The 17916-nt window shown below is 45.8% G+C and overlaps 1 protein-coding gene and 1 long non-coding RNA gene across 3 annotated transcripts in view; one reads left to right on the forward strand and one right to left on the reverse strand.

The window, feature by feature from the left end:
- Positions 1 to 1161: 1161 nt before the first annotated feature.
- Positions 1162 to 17916, forward strand: part of LOC306924251 — a 47611-nt gene continuing 30856 nt past the window's right edge. For both annotated transcript variants that reach the window (XR_013790145.1, XR_013790146.1), the window contains exon 1: positions 1162 to 1452. This is a non-coding gene — a long non-coding RNA (uncharacterized lncRNA). The remainder of the gene's footprint in view (positions 1453 to 17916) is intronic.
- Positions 2471 to 8756, reverse strand: LOC306924764 (uncharacterized protein). The gene is made up of 2 exons (XM_079503400.1): positions 8724 to 8756; positions 2471 to 3595 (listed from the first exon to the last, which is right to left on the reverse strand). Exon 2 carries the CDS (start codon positions 3561 to 3563, stop codon positions 2994 to 2996), a length of 570 nt encoding a protein of 189 aa, XP_079359526.1. The 5' UTR covers positions 3564 to 3595; positions 8724 to 8756; the 3' UTR covers positions 2471 to 2993.

Here is a 17916-nt window from a genome sequence, read left to right on the forward strand (position 1 = left end):
GCAAGCTTGACTACCATTCTCTCTCTCTCTCTCTCTCTCTCTCTCTCTCTCTCTCTCACACACACAAACGTGCACACACTATACACGCACAGACGCATACTGTACAAGTGTACATGCAAGCACACACACATTCTGCAGAGTGCCTCAGAGGTAATTCACCCTCACTTCTCCATTGCAATGAGATTATAACTGTGTCATCCAGCACAGGCTGAGCAGAACTAGTGGTGCTGGGAGAAAAATGGGCAACCAATGCGTGCGCGTGCGACATGTGTACACACACACACGCACGCACGCACGCACGCACGCACGCACGCACGCACGCACGCACGCACGCACGCACGCACGCACACACACACACACACACACACACACACACACAGTCACACACACACACACACACACACACACACACACCAGCCAGACTGACTGGATTAGCATATCTGGGTGAGATAAAGAAGCAAAAGATGGTTACTTAACTTTGACTTAATGTCCTCCATCTGTCTGAGTCTATCATGCTGGCGCTGGCTGACTGTCTGCCTGTCTCACGCTTTCTTTCGCCAACTGAGTGGACACATCTGCTAATTGCGTCTCATTGTATAAGTATAACTAATCAGGGTTTGATGGGGAGATGCAGGCCTTTTCTTTTGATATCCCTATAATACCCCCTATCTGGCCATTCACTTTTATTGCCAGTGGGGATACGCTTTATCCCGGATTATGGTCAGACTGAATTAAATACATTTCTGATATGTTTTATATTTATGTTTGATAATATCAAGTGTTAACCCAGGTGTCCCTATTTTCTTTCTTTCTTTCTTTCTTTCTTTATTTCTGCCGTATACTCTCTTGATCTTCCTGCCTCTCTTTCTGCCCTTTCCTCATAGGCATGCTCAAGCCAATAAAATCATATTTTTATCATTGAATCCACCAAAAGCCTGTCTGATTATCTATTTGTGTCTGGGGTGGCTTTGTATAAATGGGCAAGTGGGGCTCAGCCCCCCCTATCCTATTAAAATGTTTTAGAAGAGATACTTTTATATTCTGGTAGAATCTAAAGCAGCAACAGCATCAAAAAGTTTCAAGAAAAACACAAAATATGTCAAAATGGGCTGATGATTTACAGCCCAAAACAGCTCCATTGGCTTTCATTGAGGGGCTGTGCGGTCACTGGCTTTTGACCAATCACAGCTCCTGCTCTTGTGCTGCTGTTTGATGCTAAGGAATGGCGCGTGGAAGTATTTGTTTTAAATAGATTAAGTTTATTATTTGCTTTATAATCTGTTTTGTCCCATGTCCGTGGAGGGAAAAAATAAGAGACTGGGGGCATGTCGTCCATTATGGATATAACAAAAGGAAAGAGGACAAAATCGTATGATTTGTTGGTTTGAAATGTGCGCTTTTGGTGCTGACATGACATCCGACAAGAACACCGCTTGGAACGGAACCAGAAAGGTATTGTGAATTTGCTTCATTTATCTCACAAAGTTAAGAAACATGATCACTGGTTTAATTTAATCACATTGGAAGTGGCTCGCGCTGTGGGGGAGAGAGAGCGAGAGAGAGAGAGAGAGAGATCAGGAGAGAGATCAGGAGAGAGAGAGTGAGACGTGTGTGTGTGTGTGTGTCTGTTTGCGACTGTGAGTGTTTGTGTTTTAATTTGTTTCGGTGTTGTGCGTGCGTGTGTGCGCATGTGTGCCTTGCTTGCGTCTTTATTTCATTTTGGTCGGTGCTGCTTTCCTCCGAGGTGGAAAGCCTGGTGAGGCGAGGTTAGCCAGTTGCGTGTGTGTTTGATTTGTTTCGGTGCGTGAACGTGTGTGATTCTGCTTAGGTGACGCGTTTGTTAGTTTTCACTTCATTCACGTGTGTGTGTGTGTGTGTGTGTGTGTGTGTGTGTGTGTGTGTGGCCTACACAGTCTTACTGCTGTAACCTGGTAGCCTGACAGTGAATTTTGATTTTGTTTCACATTTTAATGGTATCATCAGGGCTGGAGCCAGGCTAGTGACCTGGTATCTGGAATGTAATGCTGATGCTGTTGTTGCTGTAGACCAGTATTCGGTGAACATGCTGTAGGATGAACAATGTTAATGGGTAGTATAATAATTAAGATTTCTTAGGCAGCCCCGCCACCCAAAATCACCAAGAACTGCCATGTCACTGTACCCCCGATGCCATTGCAAGTCAAGGACACCTAGCATATTGTAATAAATGTGAGTTCTATCGTCCCCCAAACTGTAGGGGTAAACATCAGCCCTGGAAGCACCACAGACAAGGATGTACAAATGAGCGACCTTTATTATAATGCTCGACAAGTACATAGAATTAGTATAGTATGCGGAATAAGTATGAATTACAGTATATTAACATAACAACACCAGTAAAACCAAGTATAAACTACAGGCCTATATAAATACAATGTCTCTTAAATAATCAGTGCAACATACAGGAAATACACAATACAATGTCTCTTTATTCGGGTACTTAACTCGCCGTGGTGGCGGACCCTCCCCCGGGGTCTTTGCTTGTGACGCCGTCCAACTCCCCGGGGAGCTGCGTGTCGGACGACGTGACGTGCGGACAGTTAACCAGTCCTTCTCAGATCGCAGTACTGCGGAGGAGCAATGTGAGCACACACTCTCTAAGCCCCCTCTATCTAACTACAGGAGACCGCAGGTGTAGTCTCCCCTCCTGCTGACTTCAGACAACTAGCTCCCCCTCACTACCTGTCTTCACCGCCGGCAAGACTAATACTTGCGAACGGCCACCTCCCGCACCCAGAGTGCCGCTTCACAAGACGTGGGCTCCAACGACGCACAAACGTCTAAGTGTCACTTTTATACTGGCGTCCTATAGTCACCACCTGAATTCAATGCATGCAATCACTGTCCCCGTTCGTTTAACACGCCTGCCTGCGTGGCGTCATTGATGCGTCCGTGTTCACACGCACGCACATCACACTTCTCCCCTTCTTGAAGAAAGGGACTCGTCCCCGAGTCTATAAGGACATCTCGTAGTCTCGTGACCAGACGGCTGGTTTCCGCTGACGAGCTGGACGTCCTCCCCTTTGCGTTGGCACCCCTATGGCGTCTTGTTGCCACCGCTCAGGACGGGACGCTGACAGATCCAAGGGCTGGGTCGATTCCGCTGCTGCGGGGCCTTCTGGCCCGTTGGCCTTCTGCGACCCAGCTGATGAGCTCTGCTGGCGTGCAGAACATCCCTCCGACGTCGCTGCAGCTTGGTGGCCCGATTGTCCAAGACCAGCCACAGGCCTGTCCGAGGGAAGGGTTACTTCAGAGGCTGCTGAATCTACTGATGGCCCTCCTTGTTCTCCGGTGACATCTGAGACAGTCTCCAGGTCGCGCTGCAATACCGGTGTCATCACTCCTGCTGACGGGGTCCTCTGTTGCCGTTGACCACCCTCGGTCGCCCCTGCCGGCGCTGTCCTCACCTCCGCGGGGACATCACGGCGGGCCGGACGAAGCTGGACCCAACTGGAACAACCTGGAACCTCCGACTGCTGCCGTTGTTCTGGCGGAGTAGGGCAGACCCTCCGTCTATCTCCCATGGATGTCTCATTCTCTGTTGACTCAGATGGCACTGGCAAGGAAGAAGTACAGGGTTTGAGTCTATTGAAATGCACAACGGTTTCTGAGCCTCCCTCCATTGGCACTAGCCTGTAGAGGACATCAGTCACCCTTTCGGCCACTCTAAAGGGGCCTTTATACCGTCTCTGTAGTTTGGGACACAGACCACGCTTTTTAGCCTTGTTCCTCACCCAAACTAGTTCTCCCTCAGAATAATACTGGAACTTTGCCCTGAAATCATAAGCCACTTTCTGGTGTCCCGAGGCCCTGGCTTGATGTTTTTTAACTGCCTCAACCACAGTAGACAATGTGTCCCTCAATCTAGACACATACCCATCCACTGAGGCAAAGGACTCCTGGTTGTCAATGTTTAACATAACATCGACCGGCAAGACAATTTCCTGGCCAAACAATACCTTGTAAGGGGTGAAAAGGGTGCTAGCATGCACACTACTACGATAAGCCAGCATAACATACGGTAAAAGTGTGTCCCAATTAGCCTGATTCTCCTCCACAAAGAGGGATACCATATCCAAGAGAGTACGATTGAACCGCTCTATCAACCCGTCTGACTCTGGGTGATATGGTGTGGTGCGAGTTTTATGCATATGTAGCAGACTACACAATTCCTTAAACAGATTAGATTCAAAGTTGCGTCCCTGATCTGAGTGCAGACTCCGGGGGGCGCCAAACCGACACACCCATTGCTCAGTCAAAACTTTAGCAACAGTACAGGCCTCCTGGTTAGGCAGTGGAAAAGCCTCCGTCCACTTTGAGAAGTAATCACCAACAACCAATATGTACTTATTGTTTCTCGGGGTCTCTGGGAGAGGGCCCAGAATGTCAAGTGCAATCCTCTCAAATGGCCTCGATGTCACAGATGGCTGTAAAGGGGCACGTGGCTGTTTCCCCTGAGTCTTACGGGAAGCACAGTCTACACATTCTTTGACCCATGTCTTAACATCTCCAAACCACCCCAGCCAATAAAATCGGTCTTTAACCTTCCCCTGAAGTTTTTGCACCCCCAAATGGCCTCCAGTTGAAACATTGTGCAACTGTTTCAAAACATCTGGCACCATCGACTGAGGTAAAACCACCTGTACCTTAGATGCCGCATCAGAATGAGCAGCCGGGATCCTCACTAGTCTGCCTTCCTGCATTTTAAGCTGAGCCCAAATTTGAGCATATTTCTGTAAATCCGGATCGTCTGGAATTACACAGTCAGCTGCCAGATTTTTGCACTCAATTATTCTCTGCAACTCACTGTCTGCCATCTGTGCCTGAGACAGCTCATCTATTTCCCTAGCTACCACAGCGATTGGAACGTCCTGCACCACACGCACTTTTGGATTGGTCTTGGCAAGCGCTCCCTGAGGGGACTCCTGTTCAGACTGCTGTTTATTTTCAAGGAAGCCTGGTAGCCTAGAGAGAGCATCAGCATTGCTGTGTAGCTTGCCTGGCCGATGAACGATGGTGTATTGGAAATTTGCGAGCTGTTCAATCCAGCGAGCCAACTGCCCCTCTAAAGCCTGAAAATTGTGCAGCCATCGCAGTGAATTATGGTCAGTTCTCAACACAAACTCTTTACCTAACAAATAATGTCTGAAGTGTTTGGTATAGACCACCATAGCCAAAAGCTCCTTTTTTGTAGTAGCATATTTACGTTCCGGTTTTGTAAGGGCCCTACTGGCGTATGCAACCACTCGTTCCAAGCCTCCCTCCTCCTGGGATATCACTGCTCCTCACTTGCGTCTGTATCTAAAATAAAGGGTTTGCAGGGGTCTGGATAAGCCAACACAGGGGCAGTAATCAAGCTAGTCTTAAGCTGGTCAAAAGCACATTGACAGGCCTCAGTCCACTGGAAACGCTTCCCCTTCTCTGTCAGCCTATGTAAATGGCGAGCAATGTCTGCAAAACCTTTCACGAACCTCCTATAATAAGACGCTAGCCCTATAAAACTGGAAACCTCAGTCTGATTGGTTGGGGCGGGCCACTCTCTGACTGCCTCCACCTTAGCTGGGTCTGGCCCTACTCCCTCCGCAGATATAACATGCCCCAGGTAATGGACTTGGGTAGAAAATAGATTACACTTGGATGGTTTAACTTTCAGGTTGGCCTTCTGGAGTTTTCCCAGTACGTCATCAAGACGTGTCAGATGTTCCTGAAACGTACGGCCAAACACAATGATGTCATCCAAGTAAACTAAACACGTAGTCCACTGTAAATCAGCAAGGATTAGGTCCATTAACCTCTGAAAAGTGCTAGGTGCATTACAAAGGCCAAAACTCAAAACATTAAACTCGAACAATCCCTGACGGGTGGCAAAGGCAGTCTTAGCTCGATCCTCTGGCTCTACCTCCACCTGCCAATAACCGCTAGCCAAATCCAAAGTAGAAAACCAACGAGCATGTGACAGACTATCTAGGGCATCATCAATCCTAGGCAGGGGATATGCATCTTTTTTAGTAACCTCGTTGAGTTTCCTATAATCAACACAGAACCGGAGGCCACCCCCCTTCTTTTTCACAAGCACAACTGGGGCTGCCCATGGACTACAGGAAGGACGGATTATCCCATTAGCCAACATGTGTGTCAAATTATTTGTTACTTCCTGCTGTAAGTGAAGGGGAACCCGTCGAGGATGCAACTTAATGGGTTGTGCATTCCCAGTGTCAATTTTATGTGATGTTAAATGTGTTCTGCCCAAATCTGCATCTCCCCGACTGAACACATCCATGTATTTGTGGAAATACTGCCTAATTGCTCTCATCTCATCTGGGGCAAAACCTCTCTCCCCTACCCCAAAATGATCCATAAGTGTGTTAACAGTCCAAGGTGGCAATAAGGTTCCTCCCTCCCCGTCCTCACACTGCTCTGTCGTCTCTTCTCCCACTTCAATGTCAGTAAACAGTGTGCCTATTTTCATGCCGCTCTTTAGTGGTAGGCCGTCATTAGTTACATTAATAACTCGCACTGGTAGTTTACCCTGCTGTACACTGCAAACCACTCTGGCTACCAAAACATCACTCTGTTTAGAAATGGAGGTGGACGGTTCTAACATCCCTTCTGCATAATCCCCCCACCCACTCTGGACCTGTCCCCAAACAATGGCCTCACTGCGGGGGGGTACCACTGTATCTGTGTAGACAACAACTATCTGGGGCTCTAATGAGGGATTAAGATCAACCAAGGGAAATTGTTTGCCCATTATCTGACACCGTTTCTTCCCCAGATCAACAACAGCCCCATACTTGGCTAGAAAATCAAAGCCGAGCAAAACCTCTGTGGAGGGGATATCAGAGACTAGAAACTCAGCGACAAGTGCAAGTGAATCGAATTGACATACAGTCTGCCAGGACCCCAAAATATGCATCCCCCCACCATTGGCTGCTGTAGCTCTGCCAATATAATTAGCTAGGTCACTTCCTCCACTTGTAACAGAAAGCCACAGTTGCTTAGGAATAATGGAGCATGAGGCTCCTGTATCAACCAACACATAACAATCCAACCCACCTATTTTAGCTTTCAAATATCCAGAACCACCAGGGGCCACGGTTGACATAGAATCGGGGGCGGGCATTGGGCCCTCTGTGCACACCCCCTCTAGTTTCCCTGTAAATAAGGACAGTCACGTCGAATGTGGCGAGTACACCCACACTCCCAGCATCCCTTGTTCCGCTCAGCTTCCCGTTTGAATAGGGAGGGTGCTTGAACTGAGCGTCCATAAGGAACCGATACCGCTGGTGTGGTTGTAGGAGCAATTTTACTTGGGTGGCCTATTGCCTGTACTGTCGATTGCAGGGATTTGACTTCTTGTCGTAGGCCCTCTACCACCCCAAGTAGGGATTCTATCCGCTCGTCACTGGTAGATTTATCAACAACCCCGCGCACCTTAGCATCAGTCATTGGGCCCCCTCCCTCTAGACCCCTAATGAGTTCAAGCTCTGCAGCCAGGTTAATTGCTTCCTCCAATGTGGCTGGTTTGGCACTGCGGAGGTTAATACGCAAATCCCCATTTCCCACATGTGCAATAAAATGATCTTTTGCCAACACATCCTGGGTATTAAGATCTATTGTAGGGTATGCTTTAGTGACCAACCGGCGAAGTGCAATGCCAAATTCTCTTACAGTCTCATTATGTAACCTCCTACGTGACGAGAAGCTGGCCCTGTTCCAGTCCTCACTATCACATGGGTCTAAACATCTCCCCATTGCAGTCTTTAACGAGGCATAATTAGCTTTAGCTGCTGCAGACAACCCGCTATACACCTCCCGAGCTCGGCCAGACAAAAGTAGACTCATAAACTTTAATCTCAGAGATTCATCCCAATTATTAACATCAGCTGCCATTTCGAACTGTTCAGCCCAATCAGCCCATTCTCGCCCCGTGCCCGTGAATGTTTCTGGCATAAAGACTGGCCGTGGAGTTGCAGATAAATTGTTACTCCGGCCAACACCGTTGTTACTGGGGCCCGCTTCATGATCAGAGACTGACATTTCGATAGATCCCACCACTGCCACCAGTGTAATAAATGTGAGTTCTATCGTCCCCCAAACTGTAGGGGTAAACATCAGCCCTGGAAGCACCACAGACAAGGATGTACAAATGAGCGACCTTTATTATAATGCTCGACAAGTACATAGAATTAGTATAGTATGTGGAATAAGTATGAATTACAGTATATTAACATAACAACACCAGTAAAACCAAGTATAAACTACAGGCCTATATAAATACAATGTCTCTTAAATAATCAGTGCAACATACAGGAAATACACAATACAATGTCTCTTAAATAATCAGTGCATCCATGCCGGCAATACACGATACAATGTCTCTTAAATAATCAGTGCATCCATGCCGGCAATACACGATACAATGTCTCTTTATTCGGGTACTTAACTCGCCGTGGTGGCGGACCCTCCCCCGGGGTCTTTGCTTGTGACGCCGTCCAACTCCCCGGGGAGCTGCGTGTCGGACGACGTGACGTGCGGACAGTTAACCAGTCCTTCTCAGATCGCAGTACTGCGGAGGAGCAATGTGAGCACACACTCTCTAAGCCCCCTCTATCTAACTACAGGAGACCGCAGGTGTAGTCTCCCCTCCTGCTGACTTCAGACAACTAGCTCCCCCTCACTACCTGTCTTCACCGCCGGCAAGACTAATACTTGCGAACGGCCACCTCCCGCACCCAGAGTGCCGCTTCACAAGACGTGGGCTCCAACGACGCACAAACGTCTAAGTGTCACTTTTATACTGGCGTCCTATAGTCACCACCTGAATTCAATGCATGCAATCACTGTCCCCGTTCGTTTAACACGCCTGCCTGCGTGGCGTCATTGATGCGTCCGTGTTCACACGCACGCACATCACACTATCATGTTCACACAATATGCACCCAGCCGACAGACAGACAGACAGACAGACCGACCGAAGGAAAGATGGACAGACAGACGGATGGTAGGATGGACGGACGGACGGACATCTGGTCTGCAGGGGAACAAACAAAGTTTATACCCAGTATTCAAGAAATGTCATTTATGAGATAATAAGAGGCATGCGACACTATACAGGAGAAGGCTAAGAATTGGATCAAATTGTTGTGAAGACTGATATGCCTATTTTTGCGACCGCAGGCCGCATTTACTATTAAATCGTATGTTTTCACTCAAAATCCCCATACATGGGAAATCCCCCTTTTTTGGTGCCCAGATCTCGTGACATCACGTGACATCATCAGGGATGGAGATCCCTGATGATGTCATATAGTAAATGCAACCTGCTGTTGCAATTAAGCCCATATATGGAGATCCCTGGTCATTAATATTGGCCAGCAACTCTACATCTGACCTCAAACCCTTAGATCTCCATATATGGATTCTATATGTTGATCCTTCCTCTTCGATGTCTCCCTTTTGACTGATACCTTCATGTCCATTAAAACTCTAGACGGGTCTTCCCCAAAGTTAGCCCGGAAATGGCCCAGCCCTACCTGGACCCTCATCAAACCCTGTGCACTCAAGATACTGCCCCCGCTGCCACCCTTAGATCTATGGAGCTGACCTGTTCTGACATTCCATGTTGATCTGACCTCATCAAACCCTGTACACGTCAAGACACACTCCATATATGGCCAGTACAGAATTCATTCCATATGTTGATCTGACCCCCCCATTCCAAAGCGCCAGCGCTCGTCCATAGTCTGCTGTAAACCAGGCAGATGCGTTCACGTGACCATTGACATTCCTATATATGGGCTTAATATTGATGACATCAGGTATCTCCATATGGGCATAACAGGGATTGTATTAGGACATCGTCTGGGAATGCCCATATGGACCTTTTTTCTTCTTTTTTTCTTAAATTGATGTTTTCAGGCTTGAAACAACAGAGCTTCAACCTGACCTGACTCATGCTTCTCAACTGTGCCGTATTGAGTGACAGATGTCAGATCAACATATTGATGATGTCAGATCGACATATGGAGACAGCCATATATGGAGTGTGTCATGAGGTGTGATGTGGACGTGACACGATGCGTGACCATATATGGAGGCATGATGTGACATGACACGACTGAAATGCAGGTTTTCATAGTAACTGGCTAACTGCGACCTATCTCTGTACTACTCATTTCACATTTAGTGTAGGTTTTACACAGCAAGCTTATATCATAATTATGTTGCCATTTGCAAATCTAAATGAATCAGTGCAGCGGTCACCTTCCCTGATTGGTTAATTTGAACAGATCGTCTTTAGTGTTAGAGTGAGCCACTATTGAGAACGTCACAAACCATAATGAAATCAAGCTGCATTCCACTAATTGTCTCCACCAGGCCGAAGGCATGGGGAGAGAGTATGTTTTGCACTCCGTCCGTGTGTGTGTGTGTCCGTCTGTCTGTGTACAGCTAATCTCCGGCGCCGTTAACCCGGTCGATGCCAAACTTTGCACACACACTCCCTAGATGCCAATGATGAACCTCTGCCCCAAATTTTATAGCGCCACCAGATTTCTGTAAAACACATTTTTTGATATTACTCCAACATATTTTGTCCAAAAATCCCGCAAATCGTTACACACTATCTCTATAGTCATGTGTTCAAGCCGGATCTGTCTGATATTTCATATTCCATCCCGATTGGCTAACATTGTCTTTAAAAATTTGCAGGATTGGCCCGTTTTGAACAAAAAGCCTCAAATCATGAACGCAGCGTGCAATTTATGTGAAATCTTTCACAGACTTTCCTACTAGGCTGAGGAATATATCCCACCCTTTTCACATTGGCCTGTTATAGCGCCACCTACAGGTGGATTTTTGCAAAACACATTTTTGGAACAAAATGCCTCAAATCATCCAATTGCCATCCAAGGCGTAAGAAGAAATGGCACCCTTTTCACATTATTATTTTCGCTTATTATAGCACCACCAGGTGGCCACAACCTGACCTGCCCTGGTGGAGACCTGTGCCCCGAGGGGCACTTTTTCTAGTTAGCACTTTAAAAAAAAACAGAGAACTACGAATGAATGACAATGCTCCATTTGCATTCACTGGAGTTTTAAATGCCACAGCCATACATAGTCATAAGATTGATCCAGCATTGATTGTTAGAAAACCTCATCTGGGATTCCCGACTGCATTAGAACGTATGAATCTCCCTTTTGGAGTAAGTTACTGTTTTCATTTGTCAGAGCATAATGGCACTATTATTCAGCTCGTTGGCATTTGCTGCTCCGTGGAATGAATTTATGCATATCGTTGCTGTCGGGCAGAAACCTCCCATCTCCATATTATATTTTATTTTTTCGTAAATGAATACCTTCCTTGATCATACAACAGCATTACACAAAAGCATCAAAATATCAGATCCACAACCTCAACCGTTTTGAGCTTGTAGATCGAATTGTTGAATTTGAATCCTGAAAAGTAACAGTTTTGGACATATGAGGTTTCGACCCGACAGAGACGATTATGGGTGTCCAGTGCGAGAGTGTGTGCGCGCGCACACACACACACACACACACACACACACACACACACACACACACACACACACACACACACACACACACACACACACACACACACACACACACACACACACACACACACACACACACATACATACACACACACACACACACACACACACAGATGGTCAATAGTATGTTGGGCTGTGAACTTAATGATAATTTATTCACTGTCACCTGTCAGTGTAATTGAGATTTGCTTGCTACTAACCAACTACACTGTCTGTCTGCTACTGAGTGCTGCACAATGGCATATAGATGCACATTACCATCCATGCAGCCACCAAAAAAGCACTTATTCATATACACATACAAGCAGACACAGACCAATGTCCATAGCAACAAGGGGGAGACTCATTGATGGCATTCATAAATTATTTGTTGCTATGCTGCAACATTGACAGGCATTAAACACACACACACACGCACACACACACACACACACACACACACACACACACACACACACACACACACACACACACACACACACACCTTCCATGGCAACTAGGGGAAATCGTTGATGGCAATCACAATGATCTCATCCTAACATGATCTCATCCCCAGTGCATGTAAATGTTACTGTGGAAGGCATTGCATTTGCAGCTAATTGGAAGGGGAAAGGTTGTTTTTGAGGTTGTTCTCTTACAGATAGCCTATTACACATCATGTAATATGTTGAGAACACATTGAGAATGTGAGAATCATGCACAAGATTCATTATGCAGCTAAAATGCAGAGCTTCACATTAGAACTGAATATTACTATCAGAACAGACATGTCTAAAATAAATACATTAGGTACAGTATTGAATGATTCTTCTCTTCTCTTCTCTTCTCTTCTCTTCTCTTCTCTTCTCTTCTCTCTTGTCATCTAACCACATCTTTTCATTCTTTGTCATCTAATTTTCCTCTCCCTTGCTCTTCTTTACTTCCACTTAAATGTTGGTATTCTTGTATACACTGACACTATCTCCTTAAAAAAGAAAATAAAGAAGAATTGATGACATAGTCATAATTACCATGCAGCTGCGTTATTATATCTGCAGAATTGTGGTTGAAACAACTAGTGGGTTGTTGTTGCAACTTGCTGGCTGCAATGCAATGCTATCCCATTGGCTGAGAAGTCGGTCGGCTAGAGGCAAAACGTGTCTGGTTGCCTAGAGACGAGGCAGCCAATCAGAAAGATAGGTGACTACGGCAGCCAATGAAATTATAAGTTGCCACTACCAACCTGATAGAAAGGCGTCCGAGCGATTCCCAAGCAGGTTCTCCGGGAAGGAGCGCTCGTTTTACCACGCCGGCCACGCGTGCCCTACTACTAGTAGCCAAGGAAAGCGCCGCCCGCGCGGGCGGAACCTCACCTTCTAATACAAACACAAACCCCCATTCTGCCAGCTGCCTCGCTAGCCTAGTGGATTACTATGCTGACTTGTAATACCATGCTTCACACGTTCGTGCCCCACTGCCGCCACCTCTTTTACTACTGCAGACTTTTTAATAGTTTTTGGATTAAGGTTGGTGAGGGGTTCGTTAATAGTTTTTGGATTAAGGTTGGTGAGGGGTACGTTAATAGTTTTTGGATTAAGGTTGGTGAGGGGTTCGTTAATAGTTTTTGGATTAAGGTTGGTGAGGGGTGCATTAAAAAGATTGGATTAAGGTTGGTGAGGGATGCGTTGCTCCCCTGCTTGCGGTTATGTTTAGGTTAGAGTTAGAGATAGGGTTAGTACTAGTCATATAGTACTAGTAGGCATAAACACTTGTGTGCGGTCCAAAACACAGCCCAGCGCTTCCTACTTCCTACAACCAATCACAGCGCTCCAAATTCAACTCACGCTTGGGAATCGCTCGGACGCGATAGAAAGTAGACCAGCCTGCTTCGCAGCTGGTTAAAAAAAACTTCAATTTACCTCCATGACAGATCCCCCACCTGCTGCAGATAATAAGAAACTCCCCCTGGCCTGGCTGCGAGACTCATTCCCCCAGAATCCATCATTCTCCAAGTCACATTACAGCCCTTTACATGCACCAGGGTGTTTTTCTCCTTAATTGTAGTCCTATACATACCCTGCCCCCCTCCCCCATCCCCAGCGATAATAAATAGTCTTGTCCTCCATTATGGCCATTAGGGAACTCACACTGAGAGTACCATGCCGCCCACAGTGAGGAGCGCTTGTTTAGCATTGAGTGCTGTAGCCAAGGTATAGAAGAATGTCCTTATGTGTTGGAAAGGCATGTTAGGGCATTCAGTATCTTGACATACACAAGGGTGCAGCACAGACAGATGTGCCCTCTCTCTCTCTCTCTCTCTCCCTCTCTCGCTACCTCTTTTTCCGTCTTTCCCTTATCTCATGCACACATACAGTACAGTAAAGACATGTCCATATTGGACACACACACACACACACACACACACACACACACACACACACACACACACACACACACACACACACACACACACACACTTTGTAGGACACACTCAATATGTCACATAAACATCTTTTCCTGGGATGCAATAACAGCGTTTGTCTTTAACCATAATAGCGCAGACAGCAAGTCAAAAAGAAAATAACAATGCCTTGAAAACAGCCCCTTCTGGCCAATAGATGGCAGTATGATCCCATAATAGCCCATGCTTAGTCTATTTTCATAAATGGTATGGTGGTTTTCCAAAACACTCAAGACCACAGACACAGTGGGGCTTGCATCAAGACAGTGAAGATGAACTGACTCAGTCTGTCTAAATGTAAAAACTCATGCTTTCCACTATTTTAGATATTTATTCAGATTGTACGCCATAAGAGCATTTGAATGGTGATAACTGGTGAAATGCCAAAAGCATGCATGAAATTGACAATTGTAGAAAATGTCATTGGTGATAGATGCTGTTTTAAAATTATAAACTGCAGTAGATATGTGATAATAGTTATGTATATATAATATTTATAGGGTATTATAGGCCTACTCAATACATGGGTTTTATAAGATTAGTCTGAAGTTATTGTAAGCCATGTTTTGTGTCCGTCCATCTGTCATTCTGTCTGTGTACAGCTAATCTCCGGCACCGTTGGCTTGATGGCAGCAAAAGTCTGCACACACCCCCTGGATGCCATAGCTGAACTTCTGCACTAAATTTCTCACATGGGCCTGTGCCACCAGGAGGCCGATTTTTGACAGTACTCCTACAGATTTTGTACAAAACAGGTGTTTAAGATTTTTCATATTCCATTCTGAATGACTAAGATTGGCTTCCAAAGTTTGCAAGAGTGGGTCATCATGAACACAGCACGTACATTCCCACTAGGCAGAGGAAGAAATACCACTTGATTTTTTTCAAATGAGCCTTGTGGTGCAGCTATAACAGGTCGATTCGTGTTTTTACCTATAACTGCACCAAGTAAAACCGCAGACTCCCTAGATAGGAGGCCAAGGACACACTTTGTCTTTTATAGCGCCATCAGGAAGCTGACATTATGTAAAACTTATTTTTATATTACTCCTTCAGATTTTATCCAAATTTCACACAAATCGGTACACATGATCTCTATAGTCAGGTTGGATCTGTTTGCTTTTTCATATTTCATCCTGATTGGCTAAGATTGACAACATTCTGCAAATCATGAACACAGCGTCAGATTGCGGTCAAACTTTTGCACTAGGTTGAGGAACAAATGCCACCATTAAACATTGCCCTATTATAGCGCCATTAGGAGGCTCTACTGGTTACTGCTAGTTAATACCACTGTCCGTGGCTGGCAGGTCACACCTGACATCTCAAAATAAGTAATTCTTCCCCCAGAAGTGAGTAAATTATTTTTGTTACAATCTATCTGTACTCCCAGTGTTCGGAAGACACCTAAGTTTGACCTAACCTTTACCTGTTTTAATTTGGACCACATCATTGTCTCATGTGTATTGTGTTTGTGTAGCATATTGATGTGTCTTCATGACTCAAGAACCAGGGCAGTCTGCACTCGTATTAGCGTCATAGACAACAGACAACCATATGTGTACTTTAGGCCAACATTATACTGGAAGTTATGCTGTATACGTCCAAGTCTTGGGAATATGAGTGGCACAGGCCCGGGGGGAAAGTACTGTACCTGCCCTGCACCAGAGCAGGACACTGTGGTTCAATTCCTGTGGTTGGGGCACTCAAACAACACAATTGACCGCGTTTGTGGGTGGCAAGCCAGAAAGGGAGTGTGTTCTTTGTTGCTGCATTAGTGACTTCTACAGGTTGTCCTACAGTCACCAGCGAACCTGGGAGGTATAACGTGCTCCTTCACATGCATTATCCACTCCTGGTGATCAACTCCTCACTGTCAGATGAAAAGAAGTTTATGGCAAGTCTGGTGACTCCATGTACGTGGCTGTCTACACCCTCAAAAGAACAACAGTAGCCGGTATACTGACAGGGACTGTGCACACATGTACGCATGGGTCATGGTGGGGAATTGGTATAGCTAAATTGGGGAGAAAACAAAAGAAAAGTTTAATAAGTCCTAGTCTAATTTTGTCCCAGTGTTGTGTCCTTGTCCCTGTTCCTCTTTAACAACACCCCATATGCTTTTATAGATTTTGTGTGTTTTACGGTGAGACGTCCCTCTTTTTCAGCGGCCTGCTGTCATGTCTGGTCCTATGTCCCTGATACGAACAGGCCAATTTACAGATGGGGACATGAGCAACCGGCACAGAAATCATTACGACCGGATTCATAAATATCAGCAGCTCTGTTTCTTTTAATGGTCAGGAGTCAGAAGTTTAAGGTCTGGAAGTCCTGGAGCTAAAAGACTCAAGGATAGATCAATGTCAGCCGTCAGGGGGAATGAAAGCCAGTCTGGCGGAAAGGGGGGTGTGGGGGGGTGTTGAAGGAGCTTCAGGCACTGGAAAGTCATATCATAGAGTCGTCTGGGTGGGCTGTGGTGGTTTCAAATCATGAATTCTTTAATGTACTAAGTCCAAATGGTCCCCTGTGCCCCTACAGTGCCTTGCCTGGCAGTCTGAAAATAATTGAGGAGTTGAGGAAGAGAAGAGGGAGGGAGTGAGAGAGTGAAATCGGATGAGAGAGAGAGAGAGAGAGAGAGAGAGAGTGAGAGAGAGAGAGAGAGAGAGAGAGAGAGAGAACAAATGAATGGAGAGATGGAGAGACTCCTTTCTGTACAAAAATTACCTTTCCCCACACTTCTTTTCCCTCAGCTCTCCTGTGACTTTAGGGCCGTCATTCGTTCAGTCCTTCATTCATTCCTTGTATCGTTCACAGCGATGATGAAGCTTCGTGGTGGAAGGTAATCTAGCAGCGTGTCAGGAAATGGACCTCGGAGGAATACTTCCTCCATCTGCGGTCATTAATCCCAACGTCCAATCACCTCGCTCGTAGATCAATAGAACAGTCCTGTGCTAAAAATGGAGACATGAAAAGTGATGCTGAAGTATTAAACATGTGCCGTATCGTTCCCTCTCAGCAGGTTTACAGTCGATTGGGTCAGTGAGTGGGTTCTCGGCTAGAGATGAGTGTGTGTGGCCTTTCATGCCACCACAAATGAATCAGTCCGGGACGGGTGCCTGGTTTCTCGTACTGTGGCAACAACAGAGAAAAAAGCTGGAGGTGGCTGTTGGACAGTGTTATTCATTTTACTCTCTGAGGAAGGAATGATTTTTCCCATTAGGCGTCCGGGTGTCCCTGTCAGAGGGGAACTACAGCTGTGTTTTCACTGTTTGACTGTCTGCAACTGCTTTGCAACTGACTAGCTACGTTTGGTAACTGATCTCCCTTACAAATTAGGACATACTACTGTATGTATTGCACTTTAGGTATAACGTTGTTTCTTTTTAAGTGTGAAAAAAAAGAACAGGTCTAACCACATCAACCCTAGCCTCCCTATAACCTGGGGGTGAACATTAAGCAAAAATAGCTGATCTACAAGCTCATGTGCTGAGTTGTGCACTTGTAAATCGACTGGAAAACTCCCATCAACAGAGTACACAGGCTTTAAGTGAGTGCCATTTTCAGTGATAAAATGGTACATTTTCAATGATAAAATGGTACATTTTTTCCTATATGTGTCTCATAGTAGTGACATCATCGTTAGGCACGTATTCTTTTTCCAAATTACTTTCCAGGAATAGAAAGCATGCACTTTCTATTCCACTGGTAGGCGGGTTTCTGAACGGTTACAGCCTTCCTGTGAGACACAGACCAAGTAGACTGTGTACTTATATTATAATAAGCTTTAGTGAGGACCAATTATATGAAGATAGGTGGAAACTGGGTGAAGTCGTTTCTTTAAATAAAAAGAGC

Source organism: Electrona antarctica (assembly GCF_951216825.1).
Source record: "Electrona antarctica genome assembly, chromosome: 6".
Taxonomy (NCBI): domain Eukaryota; kingdom Metazoa; phylum Chordata; class Actinopteri; order Myctophiformes; family Myctophidae; genus Electrona; species Electrona antarctica.

Bases quoted from the DNA above. Each gene is read 5' to 3' on its own strand.
- LOC306924764 (XM_079503400.1), bottom strand. From the start codon at position 3,563: ATGGGAGATAGACGGAGGGTCTGCCCTACTCCGCCAGAACAACGGCAG.